The sequence below is a fragment of the Gymnodraco acuticeps genome, unplaced genomic scaffold (genome assembly GCF_902827175.1).
Source record: "Gymnodraco acuticeps unplaced genomic scaffold, fGymAcu1.1, whole genome shotgun sequence".
Classification (NCBI taxonomy): Eukaryota; Metazoa; Chordata; class Actinopteri; order Perciformes; family Bathydraconidae; genus Gymnodraco; species Gymnodraco acuticeps.
The window spans coordinates 378,837-397,174 of NW_022992191.1; the positions used below are offsets into that span (position 1 = coordinate 378,837).

General features: G+C 43.1%; 2 protein-coding genes across 6 annotated transcripts; one reads left to right on the forward strand and one right to left on the reverse strand.

Annotated features, from left to right (window-relative positions):
- Positions 1-10,381: 10,381 nt before the first annotated feature.
- Positions 10,382-13,874, forward strand: LOC117539232. Of its 5 annotated transcripts, none has more exons than XM_034205290.1 (2): positions 10,382-10,450; positions 12,193-13,874. In XM_034205290.1, exon 2 carries the CDS (start codon positions 12,218-12,220, stop codon positions 13,601-13,603), a length of 1,386 nt encoding a protein of 461 aa, XP_034061181.1. In that variant the 5' UTR covers positions 10,382-10,450; positions 12,193-12,217; the 3' UTR covers positions 13,604-13,874. The 5 variants fall into 5 exon arrangements, with proteins under 5 accessions (XP_034061181.1, XP_034061178.1, XP_034061179.1 ...); XM_034205287.1 differs by having other exon boundaries at positions 10,389-10,557; XM_034205288.1 differs by having other exon boundaries at positions 10,389-10,551.
- On the reverse strand, positions 13,817-15,260 carry LOC117539235 (legumin B-like). Its single transcript, XM_034205292.1, has 2 exons — positions 14,580-15,260; positions 13,817-14,306 (listed from the first exon to the last, which is right to left on the reverse strand). The coding sequence occupies exons 1-2, from the start codon at positions 14,824-14,826 to the stop codon at positions 14,236-14,238; spliced, it is 318 nt and encodes a 105-aa protein (XP_034061183.1). The 5' UTR covers positions 14,827-15,260; the 3' UTR covers positions 13,817-14,235.
- Between the last annotated feature and the right edge of the window lie 3,078 nt (positions 15,261-18,338).

An 18,338-nucleotide genomic window follows, 5' to 3' on the forward strand; every position in this document is an offset into this window, starting at 1 on the left:
GAACGAAGGGTGCCAGGTCCCAGTTGCTGGGAATCGCCTTTATTGTTATTATTTCTTCCCTCTGGTGCTGTCCGGTTCTGCTGAAGAAGGACAGCGAGGAGCCAACAAAGTTCCAAAACACTTCCACCGCTTCAGGTCGTGGTGCTGCCTCATCTCCATTTTGTGTGAGTAGTGCAGAGAAAACTTTGTGTTTGGAACTGACTGATGCATCAGAGGAATCCTCATTTTCTGTTGTGAGAGAGCTGAGCTTATTATCTTCGCAGCGCAGACCATAGACCGGTCCATCCATGACGTTTTTTGCAGACTGTTTGTCACATAAACCAACGGTCCAGTCAGTGTACTGGGAAAAACTGACCATCCACCTCTGGAAGTATGGAGTTGACAGGGTACTACGGATCAGAAGAGTGGCAGTACATTGCCCTGTCGAACTACTGTAGAAAACCTTCCTTTTGTCTTCGGACAGTGACAGGCCAGGGCCGAAAATCTGGGGGTCAAAGATCAGGTCTGAACCAGTAGCAACAAGCTCCTGGTGGTTCTCTGGGTCCACCAGGGCCAGCAAGGATCCCCAGTAGTGGCCGGCTTGCTTCACCATTTTTTCTCCATTCTCTCTTATCTCCTGAACCAGTTTGTCTCGGTCACTGCCAGGCTCCAACCCTTTTCTCAGGTCCACAGCCTTGGCCTTCTCCAAGTCCTGATGCACCTGAGAATACATCTGCAGGAATCTGAAGGTGTCCTTCTCCTTCTGTGCTGCCAGCATGCTGCTCTTGCTGGTTTTGATGGCCACCATACGGGCAGAGACTGAACTCTGGACGCTGGTCAGGGTGATATCACGCAGGCTGGTCACAGCTTCAACGAGACGAACACTGGAGCGACCAAGCTTCTCGCTTTCACTCTTCTCCCACTTCTCCAAACTCACATTCACGTCATCGGTTTTCGTCAGTAAAGCCTGCTGCTCTGCGTTGAGCTTCTCCATGAGCTCTTTGTGGGCCGTGGAGAACGTCTTCATGTTGTGAAGGCGGTGCTGGTCTTCAATGGCGCAGGAAACACACACACAGGTCATGTCATCCAAGCAGTAGTACTCCAGCAGTTTGCCATGTTGGGGGCATTTAGTAGTGCCACATAATGCCATGGGTTCGGTCAGAGGATGGGTTTGCAGTAACACAGGAGTGGTCAGGTGGATCTGGAGGTGCTGGACACACATGGAGATCTCACATTTCATGCAGGTCTTCCGTGCTGGTTTCCTTTCCTCCTCTGTGCACATGTCGCAGAGGATAACTTGAAGGTCCGTTGGTATATTGTCCGACATGTTTCAGAAGCAGGAAGTCTTGAAAAATTCCAATGAAATATGATTTTGCTGATGAGATGCTGCCTGTTTCTAGTTGCTCAGTTTTGGTTTTTAATGCACTGCGACATCAGCGTTGCACAACAGTTTCGTTTTCTGATAAAGGAAACCAGATCAGAGGGTGGAGCATAGCCTGTGGGGTGGAGTTGGACTGATTTGCCTGAGACCTTTTGTGACAGTGTTAAGTTTCATTTTACACATTAGAAATGAGCACCACCACTATGAGTTGGTATTTATTTCTAACTTGCCAACACACGCTGGTGTAACTCTTTGTGCCTGTGAAGGACTCTGAATGTTTCAAAATGACATTCAGATACAGTATCAGCCCATTATAATCTAGCACAACATTGTATAACTCATTTAAATGTTCTTGATTTCTATTTGTACGTTCAAAAAATAGATAAGTGCAACTTGTTTGCTTTTGAAATCTTTGTATTGAGAGCACAATCATTACATTTTACTTAAGCGTATCACTCACCACTGATGTTCACATTGATCAAATGAAACAAACAGTGACATTACAATCTGGAAAAGATAGCTGGAAATGTAATTGCACATCATTAATACGGAAATGTTATGATGTGGGCTACAGACTACAACATGGATGACCATTACAGAAGTTCACAAAGCATCTCTGTGATGTGCGGGGGGACCAATAACTTCTCTACAAACACATGTGGCCTTGGAAGACTTTTGGTAAATGTTCCCGTCATAATTGTATGCATCACCGGTCTCATTGTAAAGCCTCCCACGTGAGCATCTCCATTGCTTTTGGCTGTGTTGCCGAGGTGCAAGATAACCTGCCGCACGTGTGCTTGTTCTTAAATGTTTTAAGACCTTTTGTGATTCTTCTACTTCCAAGCAAACAAAAGGGGTTAGGCGCCAGCTTTCATGACTCATCGTTATTGTGACTATTTTCCTTCTCTGATACTGGCTGACGCTGAAGAACGTTAAGTCAAGAAAGCTAAACACCACTTCCACTTTTTGCGGCCGGGCCAATGGGTTTGTTATATTGTTACCTGAAGGGTCAATGGCTTGACTGAAAACACAGAGCACGTTCTCAGTCCTCCTCCTCATATTCATATGGTATGTCTTAGGCCTAATGCAGTCATATGCTCACTATACTGTGTTGTGAGAAAGCTGAGCTGGTTACCTTTGCAGCACAGTGCATAGACTTCTCCATCTCTCAACTCCTTTGCATAATTTGTGTCACATAAACCAATGGTCCAGTTACAGTGTTTCGAAAGGCTGGTCACCCATCCCTCAAAGCTATGACCAGACTGTATCCCCTGAATGGGAAACATGCAGGCAGAGCTTCCTCCTAGCCAATTACTGTAGAAAACCTTCTTTTTGTCTTCGGACAGAGACATGCCAGGGCCTGCAGTCTTTTGGTCAAATATCAGGTCAGAATTAGTAGCAATGAACTCCTGAGGGTTCTCAACCAGGGTCAACAAGGATCCCCAGAAGTGGCCGGCTTGCTTCACAATTTCTTCCCCATTCTCTCTTATCTCCTGAACCAGTTTGTCTCGGTCACTGCCAGGCTCCAACCCTTTTCTTAGGTCCACAGCCTTGGCCTTCTCCAAATCCTGATACATCTGCAGGAATCTGAAGGTGTCCTTCTCCTTCTGTGCTGCTTGCATTCTGCTCTTGCTGGTTTTGATGGCCACCATACAGGCAGAGACTGAACTCTGGACGCTGGTCAGAGTGATATCACGCAGGCTGGTCACAGCTTCAACGAGACGCAGACAGGAGCGACCAAGCTTCTCTCTTTCACTCTTTTCCCACTTTCCCAGATTCACATAATCCTCATTAGTTTTCACCAGTGATGCCTGCTGCTCTGCGTTGAGCTTCTCCATGAGCTCTTTGTGGGCCGTGGAGAAGGTCTTCATGTTGTGAAGGCGGTGCTGGTCTTCAATGGTGCAGGAAACACACACACAGGTAAAGTCATCCAAGCAGTAGTACTCCAGCAGTTTGCCATGTTGGGGGCATTTAGTAGTGCTTAAGCCTGCAAGCCCCAAGGCCAGTGGTTCAGTCAGAGGATGTGTTTGCAGTAACACAGGAGAGGTCAGGTGGGTCTGGAGATGCTGGACACACATGGAGTTCTCACATTTCATGCAGCTCTTCCGTGCCGGTTTCCTGTCCTCTGTGCACATGTCGCAGAGGATAACTTTTTGATTCTTTAGTAGATTGTCAGACATGTTTTCAGAATGCCTTCGTTGTTTAATGTGGATTAACAAAAACAGGTTGCCCTTGTAAACAAAATATTTGCTTGCCGGTATCGCAGAGTCTGGTGTGACAGCTTGAGCCTCTTTCACTGGAATAGAAACTGACGTTTAGTGTGCACATCAATGACTCTTTTATAGCCGTAAGATAGTGTCTATGCCCTTTTAACCATAAAAAGGCTTACATTTCCTTTCCTTATCAGTCAAAAACGATTAATAATGACCTACAGAAAGAATCTACACCCACTCACCACGTACACCCAGTTTAAGCTAATGTAGTGAAATGAATCCTGCTCTGTTTCTAATATTAAACTTGATCCATATTAGTCATGGTAGAGCTAATATGACTATAGTCTCAAAATAACCATACAGTTGGATTAAAGTCATCTTCTGAACATTTTTGAACAAAAAATCAACCAAACTTGATTGGATTTATTTCAGGGCTGTCATATTGCACTATACAGTTGTACCTTATGAACTGGAAACCTAGGGTATAGTTTATTAAATAATATATATAATCAGAGGTGGAAGTTGTACTCAGATGAATTACTCAAGTATAAGTAGCAATACTTAAACTACCAAAAGTACTCGTTATGCAAAATAGCAATTGTAGGCACCAGATATGTTTAAATGTTTTTAGAAAAGTTATTAATAATAATAATAATAATAAATAATATTTTTATAGCGCCTTTCAGGAAACCCAAGGTCGCTTTACAAGTCGGGTAGGGGGGGGGGGGGGAGTAGGGGAAAAAAGGCAGACAGGTTAAGGGGGTGGAGGGGGGGGGAAGTAGCGGAAAAATAAACCTATTAAACTAACTATACAGTGGCGAAAGCCTTGGTAAAAAGGTGCGTTTTGAGGGCTTTTTTGAAAATGTCCAGGGTTGGGGCGCTGCGGATTTCGGGGGGGAGAGAGTTCCAGAGGGTGGGGGATGCCACACTGAAGGCTCTGTCACCAAAAGTCCGCAACCTGGGGCGGGGGGTGGAGAGGAGATCCTGTCCAGATGATCTTAGCTTCCGGGATGGAGTGTGGTAGCGGAGAAGGTCAGACAGGTATTGGGGGGCGAGGGCATGGAGGGATTTGTAAGTCAGAAGAAGGAGTTTATAGGTGATACGGTGCTTGACTGGGAGCCAGTGTAGGTGGATCAGGGTGGGGGTGATGTGCTGCCAGGGCTTGGTGTGAGTGAGCACCCTGGCAGCCGAGTTCTGCACATACTGGAGCCTGTCCAGGGCTTTACTGGGAACCCCGAACAGGACTCCGTTGCAGTAATCCAACCGGGAGGAGACGAATGCATGAATGAGGGTCTCGGCCACGGAATCAGAGAGTGATGGTCGTAGACGGGAGATGTTCCTGAGGTGATAGAAGGCAGACTTAGTGACGGATTTGATGTGTGACTGAAATGAGAGAGTGGAGTCAAGGATGACACCCAGGTTACGGACTTCGGGAGACGGGGAGATGGAACAGCCGTCAATATGGAGGAGGAGATCCCCAACCTTCCGGAGCAGTGCTTTGGGGGCCACAACCATGAGCTCAGTCTTCTTACTGTTGAGTTTGAGTAGATTTGCTGTCATCCAGGTTTTTATGGCGTGGAGACAGTTGACCAAAGACTGTGGAGGGAGCTGGGCGGATGGTGAGGTGCTGAGATAGAGCTGAGTGTCGTCAGCGTAGCAGTGGAAATTGAGACCGAATTGACGTATGATCTGGCCAAGGGGGAGCATGTAAATGGTGAAAAGTAGGGGACCAAGCACGGAGCCTTGGGGGACACCATGGTTGACTGGGGCTGAGGGGGAGGATGAGCCGCTGATGCTAACAAACTGAGACCTGGTTGATAGATAGGACTGAAACCATGACAGAGCTGTGCCAGTGATGCCAAGGTTGTTAGAGAGGCATTTCAGGAGGACTGTATGAGAAACAGTGTCAAAAGCAGCAGAGAGGTCGAGGAGGATGAGAATACTGATTTGTCCGGAGTCAGCAGCGAGAAGGAGGTCATTAGTGATCTTGAGGAGGGCGGTCTCTGTGCTGTGATGTGCTCTGTAGGCTGACTGTAGGGGTTCGTAGAGCTCATGGTTGGACAGATGTTGATGAAGCTGGGCGGCGACTGCTCTTTCCAAGGTTTTGCTAAGGAAAGGAAGGTTGGAGATCGGTCGGTAGTTGTTCAGCTCCTCAGGGTCCAAACCAGGCTTCTTGAGGATGGGAGTGATGGAGGCGGTTTTGAAGCAGAAGGGAACTATACCAGATGACAGAGAGGAGTTGATGATGTCTGTTATGATGGGGCAGAGGGTGGGAAGGCAGGCCTTGACCAGCACCGTGGGCATGGGGTCAAGGGAGCAGGTGGAGGCCTTAGCATTGGTCACCAGCTTCGAGACCAGTGGAACATCCACTGGGGAGAAGGAGGAGAGAGAGCATTGGGGATTGAGGGGTTGAGCCGGGAGTGTGCATTTCTGTGTCAGGGGCCAGTGCAGAGAGGGAGAGGGGGCGGGCACCAGGAGTTGTTGATGAATGGAGAGGCGAAGTCACGCCCATCTACTTCCGGACCATGGGACCCCGGAAGCGAAAAATGTACATTGAATTCAATGGAGAGAGAACACGTATCTTTTGATCCCGTTTGAATTGTGCCACGAACTACACATATGATGTTTGTCAATCTTAAACAATCATTTCCATGTCAAAAAAGTCACATTTTGTCGTAAAACTGCTGAAATATAAGACTATGAAAAATACGCTACTACAAAGACTACAAATCCCAAATCCCATTCTGGGTCGCGTAAGTGATGTCACAGGCATGCTCGGTGATTTATAATAAGACTCGTAATTAAAGCGAAGAAGAAGAAGAAGAAGATCTCATAACTGATTTATTCCCTCCAATAATTATAGATCGCTAAAAATAAATTCACTTTTACAAGATGCCTGTGTGCTTTGTACCAGGTTGTAGTCATAAAAGTGATCATACCACTTGCTCCTTCTATCGATTCCCGTCTGATGAAAGGACCAGGAGTCGCTGGATCAGACATATCAGGTAATATCATAGGTAAATATACATGTTGTGCATGTTCATGTGCATAGTCAAGTTAGCTACCTAGCTAGTAGCGACGAGTAGCGAGCACGTTAGTTAGCATTACATTACTTAGCCTTGTCATTTTTAGTAGCCTTACCATGAAGTTATTATTTTATTACATGAAGTAAACCAAAATGTTAAACAGTAACCAAACATGATGGTAAGTATTTCGTGAAACATTTGAAGAGTAGCCTACTGCGTCCTCCACCGGGTGCTAAGGAAGCAGTTCAGGGAGAGTCGAAGGCAGGCATGGAGCTTTGCATGTCATTCTTCTGGACGTGTTTTATTGTGATGACAATCTGTTTGTTGGAAAGACAGTCGTTGTGTGCTTATTGAGAGAAAATTGTTAGAAGAGATAATTATTCAAAGTGTTTCAAAGTGTTGTTACTTTAAACTAAGTGTTGTTACTTTAAACTAAGTGTTGTTACTGACCTTTTCTCTTTTATTTTCTTTACCTCACCTGTAACTGCTGAGACGTTGAGGAACATGCACACTGACCTGCTCTGGCAACCTGATTTCCACTCTACGTAATAGTATTTGGTTATGGTATATTATTTATATACATCAAAGGCACAATGCACCCCCCAGAGACACACATGTATTGAGTGTGATATTTTGCATAGGTCATGTGAAATCATCTTTACATACTAGAAAACTGTAGGAGCGGCAACTTGTTTTGAAATTGAATTTTTAATATCCGATAATAAAGTTGATCTGTTTTCTTTATTCTTCTCTCTTCCCAGCTCCATCCATCACCATTCTCTGTTCCTGCAGGTCCTGCTTGCTAATCAATGCTCATATTTTTTTACACAATTACAAATAAAGTCATTGTATTGTATGACATGAAGTTGTGCTTCATTCGGAGTCAATAATAAATTAATTCTGCCTTCAACTGCACAATGATTGTGGACTGCACCGACATCCATGTAGCTGCCCCCCAAGATGAACCAAGCAAAGAGGGTCACCATCATGCCCAAGGACATCCAGCTGGCCCGCCGCATCCGTGGAGAGAGGGCTTAGACTGACCTGAGACCAGCACACCCAAACACAACGGCTCTTTTAAGAGCCACCTACAGTTTCAAAGAGTTGCCATCCTACGTTATTATAATGATTAAACTGGTTCATGTATCACTTAGTTTACTGAACCGTGATGAATGAAATAAATGAGTGAGGTAGTGGTTTTACTGAAGTTACAAAGACATTAATATATGAGTAACAGGTATTGTATTGTAAGTATTCGGTATATTCCTTGATAGCTTTTGGAGAAGGTTGTTTTTAAGTTTACTAAAATCTATCGTTTCAACTGTTTCACTTTATAAAAAAGGAACGGGTGAGTAGAGCATCATTGAGTTTCTTATTCTGTCAGTAAATTATCCAAATTAAATGTTTTTCATTATTTTAGTCAACCCTAAACAAATTGATTGTACTTTTTAATGATGACCTTACGTGGTCGGCAAAGTTAAATTAACTTCAGAAAATAAAATCTGTTCTGAGAAAAAACTAATAAATGTTTAAAGATAGGAACTTGCCATCCCACTGAAAAACAGTCCGTAGAGATTTAAAGGCGTAGTTGTAGTTCAGTCCAACGTTTCATTTGGATTCATTTGACAACAGTCAACTATTTTCATAAAGAATATATATGTTTTTCAAAGTCAACTTTATTGTCAATCTTACTCAGTTTGAGAGATCAAAAAGATGTTTAAATAAAATTATACAATTTACAGATATGTATACAAATATATATATCCTATATACACCATCATGTATAATGATGGTGTATGATGTAGAAGGAAGTGTGGTAGATAACAAGTAAATATAGAGTTACATACAGATCCATGTTACAGCAAAAGATGGAATAACTCAGAAGCACGCAGTATAATAATAATTACATGCAACAATTAAATAACTGCTCAGCATCTCCACCACAATCTACCTCTACTGGCCAACACAGGGAGCATATGCTGGGTGTAGAATTGTTCCAGGAGGAGGAGATTTCCATGCCATGCAGGGTCTTTGGGGATGGGGATGATGATCACCTCCTTCGTGGTCCACACAACAAAGTAGCAGAGACTCCGGTCTGTGATATGCAGCTGCCATTGGACTGGTGCCAGTATGGGTGATTCTCCTTGAGAATATATGACCCACCCTCCTCACGAAGACAGAAGGATGGTAACTGGACTGCCTCCGCGATGGTCATGTTCCTCTGGCTGTGTGGACACTTCACCTCCAGCAGGGCAGATGGCTGCACAAGTCCATCGGGTGATGCTCCCAAAACACCCGACTCACTCACAAAGAGACCAGACTCGATTCTAAGCCTTCACCCCTTCGGCCTCGTTTACAACCCCCCAGTTGACAGTTGGCGATGTCTCTGGCCAGTGGGTTGTATGTCTCCTCTCGCTGTTGGTAAAGTTGAGACACCGACTGGACTACTTTTTAAGTGCCAGGCTTCCTCCACTGGCACTCACATCTGTGGAGCTGATCTGCCACATGGCAAATATTGCCAATGCTGCAGCGTGGCTGCATTTGTACATCTCCTGTGCACAATCACAGACAGCGCTCTGCATCGCGCCATCGTCTCCCATGCAGATCTGTAAAAAATAAAGTAAGTACCATTTGTTAGCATGTTATAATAGATTGAATGAGCAATAATACAAGTATGGTCCGGATCTGGGGGTGGGAGGGTTTATTTTTCCATAGTTTTGTCCTCTTGTCTGATTGTTGTTATTGTTTGTTTTTTCTGTATTTTTTGTAATTTGTGTTGTATTGGTTGTGATTGTACATTGTATTTTTCTAAATGTGAATGAATACATTTTTGAAAAACATTTGATCAACAATAAAAAAGGATTTAATCAGGATCTAGACTCAGTGTGTAGTTTATTAATTAATCAATGCTCTCTACATTAGGAAAACACATACCGGTGTACCAGAGGGAGTCACGCAGCTGTGCCGAGATAACCAAAATCTTTGAATCTACACACAGCAAATAAACTCAAATGACACAACGAGAAAAAGGAGATCACACATACAGTATAGTCGATAAAAAACTGTTCAATCTGAAGAGCAACTAAAACAAAACACGGGAGTGTACCTTGTTCTTGTGAACACTAATGTTATCCACAGCATACACAGAGACCACGAATTTCTTAAGGAGAAAACTAGTTACTAAAACAAAACACGTTAGTGTACCTTGTTAGCTAATGTTAGCTAGCTGACATTAACGTTACACATTGCACTCATATTACTCACCGAAACCTTGTAAAGCCGGTCCCGCATGCTGGCTCTTACAGAACCGACTAACTCCCCTTTCATATAGGTACAGCTCTCAACGTGCCCAGACTTGTAGTGATTTTCACCTCGTAAAATACTTTTATTCTCATTCTGAAAGAATGTGGTGAAATGTGCTAACGTGACGGCCATCTTTATGTTGGTGACGCGTATTGTGCGAGACCAGAGACCTGTAGTTCACTGAGCGGTTTCACACGAAAAAATGTGTAACTTCACAGTTTTACGACACATTTTTATTTTTTTGACTTGCAAAATGTTCTTTTAAATTGACAAACATCATATGTGTCATTCGTGGCACAATTCAAACGGGATCAAAAGATAACCTTTCTCTCTCCATTGACTTCAATGTATAATTTTCCGCTTCCGGGGTCCCATGGAGGCTTTCGGAAGGGGAGGGACTTCGCCTCTCTATGGAGATCACCTTAGCCTGAAAAAAGTTGAGGAATTTGGAGCAGAGGTCAGGAGCTTCAGCAGTGTGCATGGCAGGGAGGGGGCGGAGCAGTCGGTTGATGGTGGAGAATAAGGATCTGGGGTGATTTTGTTGTGAGGTGATGAGGGAGGAGTAGTAGGCGGTCTTGGTCTTGGAGAGAGCCTCCTTGTAGGACCTTATTGTTGGATTTATCTGTTTGTCACTTCAATGTTGCACTTGGTAACGGTGGGGTTTATTTGAATGACTACTGGATAGCTTAACCTGTAATAATACTGTATAATATAATATTTGTTGATTTATAATGTGTATTCATAACCTAAATCTGCAAAGTAACTTGACTAAATATGTCAAATAAATGTAAGTATTAAACTAGCATAACTTGAAAATACTCGATTAAAGTACAAGTACCTCAATGTGTACAGTAGACTACTTGAGTAGGCCTACATGTATACTACACTACTGTTTATAATATATTATCATACACCCAATTTAATAGATAAACCCTTGAAGAATGAACTTTAAGTGTAACTGGATGGGGCGGTTTTAATTGACCAATCCAGAAAACCTGTCATACTTAACAGGCCATCTCTCCACTTAAGTAAGTACGCTGAAAGGTAAGGACTCAAAACCAATCATTAATTGAAATAAGTGATCTAATATCGGTGTATTCTTGAAGCTGCCAAGTATATTGATTACTTATAGGAAAATAAAAAGTAGGCTACCTATGTTAACTGTATCACAAACGTGGGGATGTAAACAAAACAACGTCAACAGCTAAACCAAAAGCTAAGCTAGCCAATGTTCAATTGATATTTATTCAAATTATTGGTATCGTTACTGCTCAACAAACGGTCAAAGTTAACGGCTATAATATTACTGTACATGTTACCGTGGATACAGTTAACCTAACTTGAATCGTAAGAAATTACTTCAAGAGCAAACGTAGCTAGCTAGCTAGCTAAAGTTAGCTAACTAGTTAATATGAATTGTTACCACAAATAAGTTTAAATATACACCCCTGTTAACGTTATTCATGTTGGTGTTATCTGGCCAATGAGGTGGTAATGAAGAACATTTACTGAAATATATTACTTAAGTACATTTACTAAAGTAGGCCTACTTAATTTTACTTAAGTATATTTAGAGGTAGGCTACTTGTACTTGAGTATTTTCATGTTATGCTAGTTTTTACTTCTACTTCTACATTTTGGCAGCAAATATTGTACTCACTACATTTTTTGACAACATTAGTTACTATTTGCTTTTGCATTTTTATGTTATTTTTACGAACATGAAATCAAATAATACACTTTGATGTTCTATCAGGGATGGAAATAACGGGCAGTATAACAAGTTATTAATGTTATGTGATCCTTTAACAGCTGCACATGATAGCCACATAATGCATTACTATAGTATTATAAGCAGTGATATAATATCTATTTCCCGAAAAAAGGCCACTTTGGATAATGAGTACTTTTAGATGCAGGACTTTTATTTGTAACAAAGTATTTTTAGACTGGTATTAGAACTTTTACTTAAGTATAAGATCTGTGTACTTCTTCCACCTTCCGCCATAATTCAATAACATATCCATTAAGTTAAACTATAAGGTAACATTATCTTACTTGCACTGTATTTCTATCACTAACGTTTTAAGTCCCTTTTTACTTTCACTGAGGGAATGTTTCACTTTATTTTCTCCACTATTGTGTTTTTGGTTTCAGATTTTAGACCAAAAAAAATCTTCCTTTTTATAACTAGCAAAACGATAAAAGTGTCTTCAGGAAATGTACTGTATAAATCAATTCAATTTTCTTTTTATCAACCATCAACCATTTTTGTTTATCTACTCTACAGTCCTGCATCCCCACAGATGTGAAAGATGAGGCAGAACATTTCTGGAGGTTCCGTGCTCATACAAAAGACAACCAGCGTTCCTGAGGAGAATTTATCAGAACCAAACGTTGACATGATGGCTTTCAATCTGAACCAGAGCCATGCCTTGTGTCTCCCTGTGGTCTCTGACGATCAGCTTATATGGGTGCACTCAAATGAGTTCAACCTACAGCTGGATGGTGCAGAAGAGCTGAACAAGGCCTTCGACCAGTTTCCATACCTGACGGAGAAACAGACAGCTACACTGGCACAGCGCTGCTCCTTGCACCCAGACCAGGTGAAGGTGTGGTTCATGATACAGAGGCTCCGCTATGGCGTCAGCTGGGAATTTAAAGACATCAGGAAGGTTCGGAGGCAGTTCAAGTTGATTTGGGGGGAGGCAGAGCTGCAAACCAGGAAGGGGGAACAGAAAGAGGATGGAGACAAGAATAAGAAATGTAAAACACCTGATGGGAAGAAGGCAGGAGAGGTTAGGGAGGAACAGGGTGCAAGTGAGGGAAGGAGAAGTGGGGAAAATGTGGAGGCTGATGAACTATTGGAGAGAAGAATGAGGCAGGAGCAGCTAATGAAGAAAGACAGGGATGGAAAAGTAAAAGAAAAGAAAAGGAATACTCAGAGGAAGCGGAAAAGGACGACGGTGACATACGAGGTGGGAATTAAAAAAACAAAGCAAGCGGAGGAGAATATTGTGGAGAGGGCAAAAGAAGCAAACATAGGAAGTGAGTGTCAGAAGTCCACTCAGTCGGAGATAACGCTTTTTACCAGAAGGAAGAGGATGCCAAAAGTAAAAACGTCTGTCCCTGAAAGTGGGGTACCCAATGAGACACAGGATGCAATGCCCCTGCTCATCCCTTTGGTTCAAACTCAGGCCCCCAACATGCCTCCTCTCACTGACAACCAGACAGAAGTGCTGGGAAAAAATGACGACACTCCTCCTTCTACCTCTAATAACGGAAAGACCCCTGAGAAAAGTCACTGTGGGGAGAAATCAGAAACGCAGACGCAAACAGAGTCAACAATCACCAAGGGCGGCAACTATAAAAATAAAAGGTCACTTCCCACTTGTGTGGTACCCAAAATAAAGACGAAGTTTCAGTTGTCGAGGATGAAGGAGGCTTTCACGGAATGCCAGTATCCAGACGTTGCGGCATACAACAGGCTGGGTGAGGTGGTTGGAATGCCGCGCCACAGGTTGGTTCAGTGGTACGGAGACATGCGCTATTATATCAAGACATTCAGGCCGCACTGGATGACTAGCGAGCAATACGGCCAGGCCGTCGCCAACGTCAGGTACCGACAGAGCCTGAGAGCACTGCGGAAGAAGGAGGGCAAATCCTGTGCACCGAATAACCCCTCAATGGGAAGTCATTGAATCCTCTGTTCACGTTTTAAAGGAGGCATCAGAAGAAGTTTGTTCACTTTGATTTTGTGCTTTTGAAAGACATTTGTTCACATGCATTTGCCTCCTCTTTCACATGGAATGTATCTCTGTTATTGTTATTACTTGACCTGTTTGCGGTTATGATGTATGTACAGTCTTTTCTAATTTGCAACGTAGATGCTGTTTTCACATCAACGATTTCCATTTGTACTGTGCAGACGTTTTTATTGTCATTCAAGTAAAACAGTTTATGTTGTTTGAACATGACTCTTCTTGTCATTATTTACATCGAAACACTCATAAACTGACAAAATGATCAGTGAACAGCGGCTGTAATCTCAAAGCAAATAGAAAAATAGTTACCAAATTACCAAAAACAATTCTAGAATATGATGTGAAATATATTGCACAAACAATAGAAAAACAGATGACAGTTATTCTCATGTTATCCAGCTACATTCAAAAAGCTTCCTCTGTTGTTACTACAGGTCTTTACGCGTTAAAGATCAACAATGTGATCAGTCCAAGTTGCTCTATGATAGTCTAAGCAGGTCAGTTCCAGCTGGCTTTGTACTCTGTCCTCTGTGGCTGCCAGAACTCTGCGCCTTCGATAATGCGACGGATCATGGAGGCGGTAGTGATAAGCAGGCGTCCAGCGGCGTGTAGGAGGGTGGAGGCCACACGCAGGGCTTCTCTGAAAAACAAGATCAAGTTGTCAGTATGGTTGTGCTTCACTGACATTGCACTCGATTTAATGCTCTTTAACTTCTCATTCGAGCAGATTGTCAAAGTATTTTTCATATATTATTGCGAGGTAGAAAAATAATGTCAGATTGACAAGTATGGAACGCATAGATGGGAATTCAAGTACAATTATTTCGTTTTGTTGCTACTTAAGACTGCTATTCCTCTACATTTCAGAGCTGCAGTCAGTCACTGTGGTGTTTTATTCTGCATGGCTAGTTACCTGATGATTTTCTTGGGATTTTCTCCTCCTCCTCCTCCTCCTCCTCATCGGAATCACTTTCCATCATGTCAGGTTGCTTGCGTTTCATTCCGTTGCTTTCCTTCCTCTCCTCTTCCACTTGTTCTTCACCTTCGATCGTTCCATCGTCCTTGAGTTTCGGTTTAATCGCAGTGAAGTTCTCTTTTGGGTTCCAGTGCTCGTTGGTTGCGTCCTTTGCTTGCTCTTCCCCTCTCTGTGTCCTGATCATAAATGGTACAACTTCATTAGATACGAGTCCGATAACAGGTTTAAAATGTGAAATATTAAGTAGACAATATTACCATGTGTGTCATTAACATGATATCAGTATTGATTTTGTTCTAAAATATCACGGAATCTCGCATTTTGTCCAATATAAAAGTCAATTTGAAATATCTGGTTCTGCCACAGAGATCAATGATGTGTTTTTATGACAAACACTAGGGATGCTCCGATCGATCGGCCGATATTCACTCTCAATAGTGTGATCGGGGCTCTCTATAAATGCCGATAAGGAGAGCCGATCACATGACGCAAAATACATGACACTTTTCTCTGTGCGCGGAAAAACAAGCTCGCCAAAATGGCTTCACCAGTCTGGCATTATTTTAAGGTGTCCGAAAGAAAGACAATAAAATAGCGGTATGCAACGTGTGTGAAGCAGAAATCCTGCAGCTCCGCCCGCTGTGACGGACCAGTGAGCGGAGCAACACACACACTAACGGCCCGTCCACACAGCGGCGTGCGTTGAAAGCTTCACCATTCACTTTGAATGGGGTGACGTCACTTTTCGCCAAACTTTATTGTGGGAAGCGAAGCAGAGCTTTGCTGGCGTGGCTCGCTGCAAAAGTTGAGCAATGTTCAACTTTTGAAGCCTCGGCAGAAGCGTCAGCCAATCGAATCATATGCCAGTACAAGCTCTAGCCAATCAAACCGCTGCTTGTGTGTCAGGGGCGGGAGATTCATGCGATTGGTTGTTGGTCGAGTCTTAAATTATTTCGAAAGTACAAAATATTTATGCAGCTGCTAGTTCTAAACATACTTTTAGAAATGAATCATTCCCTTTTTTTGCACTTTGTCATTTTAAAGTCAAATATTTAACTTCAGATATAATCACAAACTAATAAGCACATTTACATTAAGTAAATTACATTTTTGGAGCATTTATAATTGGACCAGTATGCTGAATGCTAGACCACAGTACTATAGTGCGTACAGTACATACTGTAGTAATGAAGTGCTGAATTCACAGCAGAGGTGTTATCCAGTACCAAAGTGTGTGTTGGCTTATGACGTTAACAATTCATTTATGAATCATTACAGCCTCTACATCAACGGGTCATTCATTTTCAGTTTCACACCATGAGCGTGTAGTTACTCCTACTTTAACTGTGTTTCATTTTCTTATTGTCACATTGGTGTTAAAATGTCCAATTGAAATGCAGTTTTTTCAAATACACTTGTCTTAATCAGTCAATAAAAGCTTTCCACATCTTACTCTTTTTGTTATGGCTTTATTATTGATTGGTTCATCCACGAATCGCAATGTGAGTAGGATACAAAAAACTAGAATTACTTTTGATTTAAAACCATGCAGTGTAAGATAACTGTAAAATGTGAAAGCAATGACACATTCAACACCATTAGAGGGAGACAAACACCTTCAACTGTCAGGCAGAAACAGTAACATAACCAACTCCCAAAACACACTGCCATGGACACAGCTGAAGATCACATTGTCTACCATGTGTAAGTTGTTCACTATAAAGAATCCCAACATATTATTTGCACTAACTAGCAAGCAACATATAATCAATGAAATGTATATGAATCCAATAAAAGCAGATACTTGCACTTCTGAGCTTTGTTCAATGATCAGCGTTTTCCCACCGTTTACAGAAACTCACAAACCACCTCTGTGATGCAAATGCCCCCAATAAGTGCTCCACAGGAACAGTAATCTTGATGAGGGTTGTAGTTGCGTCTTCCGTGACTGTATTGATTATTGTAATAGTTGTAAGCCTTCCCACATGTGCATTGCCATGGGTTCTGTCGGATGTTTTGGGCGTTTTTCTTTCCTACTTGAACGAAGGGTGCCAGGTCCCAGTTGCTGGGAATCGCCTTTATTGTTATTATTTCTTCCCTCTGGTGCTGTCCGGTTCTGCTGAAGAAGGACAGCGAGGAGCCAACAAAGTTCCAAAACACTTCCACCGCTTCAGGTCGTGGTGCTGCCTCATCTCCATTTTGTGTGAGTAGTGCAGAGAAAACTTTGTGTTTGGAACTGACTGATGCATCAGAGGAATCCTCATTTTCTGTTGTGAGAGAGCTGAGCTTATTATCTTCGCAGCGCAGACCATAGACCGGTCCATCCATGACGTTTTTTGCAGACTGTTTGTCACATAAACCAACGGTCCAGTCAGTGTCCTGGGAAAAACTGACCATCCACCTCTGGAAGTATGGAGTTGACAGGGTACTACGGATCAGAAGAGTGGCAGTACATTGCCCTGACGAACTACTGTAGAAAACCTTCCTTTTGTCTTCGGACAGTGACAGGCCAGGGCCGAAAATCTGGGGGTCAAAGATCAGGTCTGAACCAGTAGCAACAAGCTCCTGGTGGTTCTCTGGGTCCACCAGGGCCAGCAAGGATCCCCAGTAGTGGCCGGCTTGCTTCACCATTTTTTCTCCATTCTCTCTTATCTCCTGAACCAGTTTGTCTCGGTCACTGCCAGGCTCCAACCCTTTTCTCAGGTCCACAGCCTTGGCCTTCTCCAAGTCCTGATGCACCTGAGAATACATCTGCAGGAATCTGAAGGTGTCCTTCTCCTTCTGTGCTGCCAGCATGCTGCTCTTGCTGGTTTTGATGGCCACCATACGGGCAGAGACTGAACTCTGGACGCTGGTCAGGGTGATATCACGCAGGCTGGTCACAGCTTCAACGAGACGAACACTGGAGCGACCAAGCTTCTCGCTTTCACTCTTCTCCCACTTCTCCAAACTCACATTCACGTCATCGGTTTTCGTCAGTAAAGCCTGCTGCTCTGCGTTGAGCTTCTCCATGAGCTCTTTGTGGGCCGTGGAGAACGTCTTCATGTTGTGAAGGCGGTGCTGGTCTTCAATGGCGCAGGAAACACACACACAGGTCATGTCATCCAAGCAGTAGTACTCCAGCAGTTTGCCATGTTGGGGGCATTTAGTAGTGCCACATAACGCCATGGGTTCGGTCAGAGGATGGGTTTGCAGTAACACAGGAGTGGTCAGGTGGATCTGGAGGTGCTGGACACACATGGAGATCTCACATTTCATGCAGGTCTTCCGTGCTGGTTTCCTTTCCTCCTCTGTGCACATGTCGCAGAGGATAACTTGAAGGTCCGTTGGTATATTGTCCGACATGTTTCAGAAGCAGGAAGTCTTGAAAAATTCCAATGAAATATGATTTTGCTGATGAGATGCTGCCTGTTTCTAGTTGCTCAGTTTTGGTTTTTAATGCACTGCGACATCAGCGTTGCACAACAGTTTCGTTTTCTGATAAAGGAAACCAGATCAGAGGGTGGAGCATAGCCTGTGGGGTGGAGTTGGACTGATTTGCCTGAGGCCTTTTGTGACAGTGTTAAGTTTCATTTTACACATTAGAAATGAGCACCACCACTATGAGTTGGTATTTATTTCTAACTTGCCAACACACGCTGGTGTAACTCTTTGTGCCTGTGAAGGACTCTGAATGTTTCAAAATGACATTCAGAT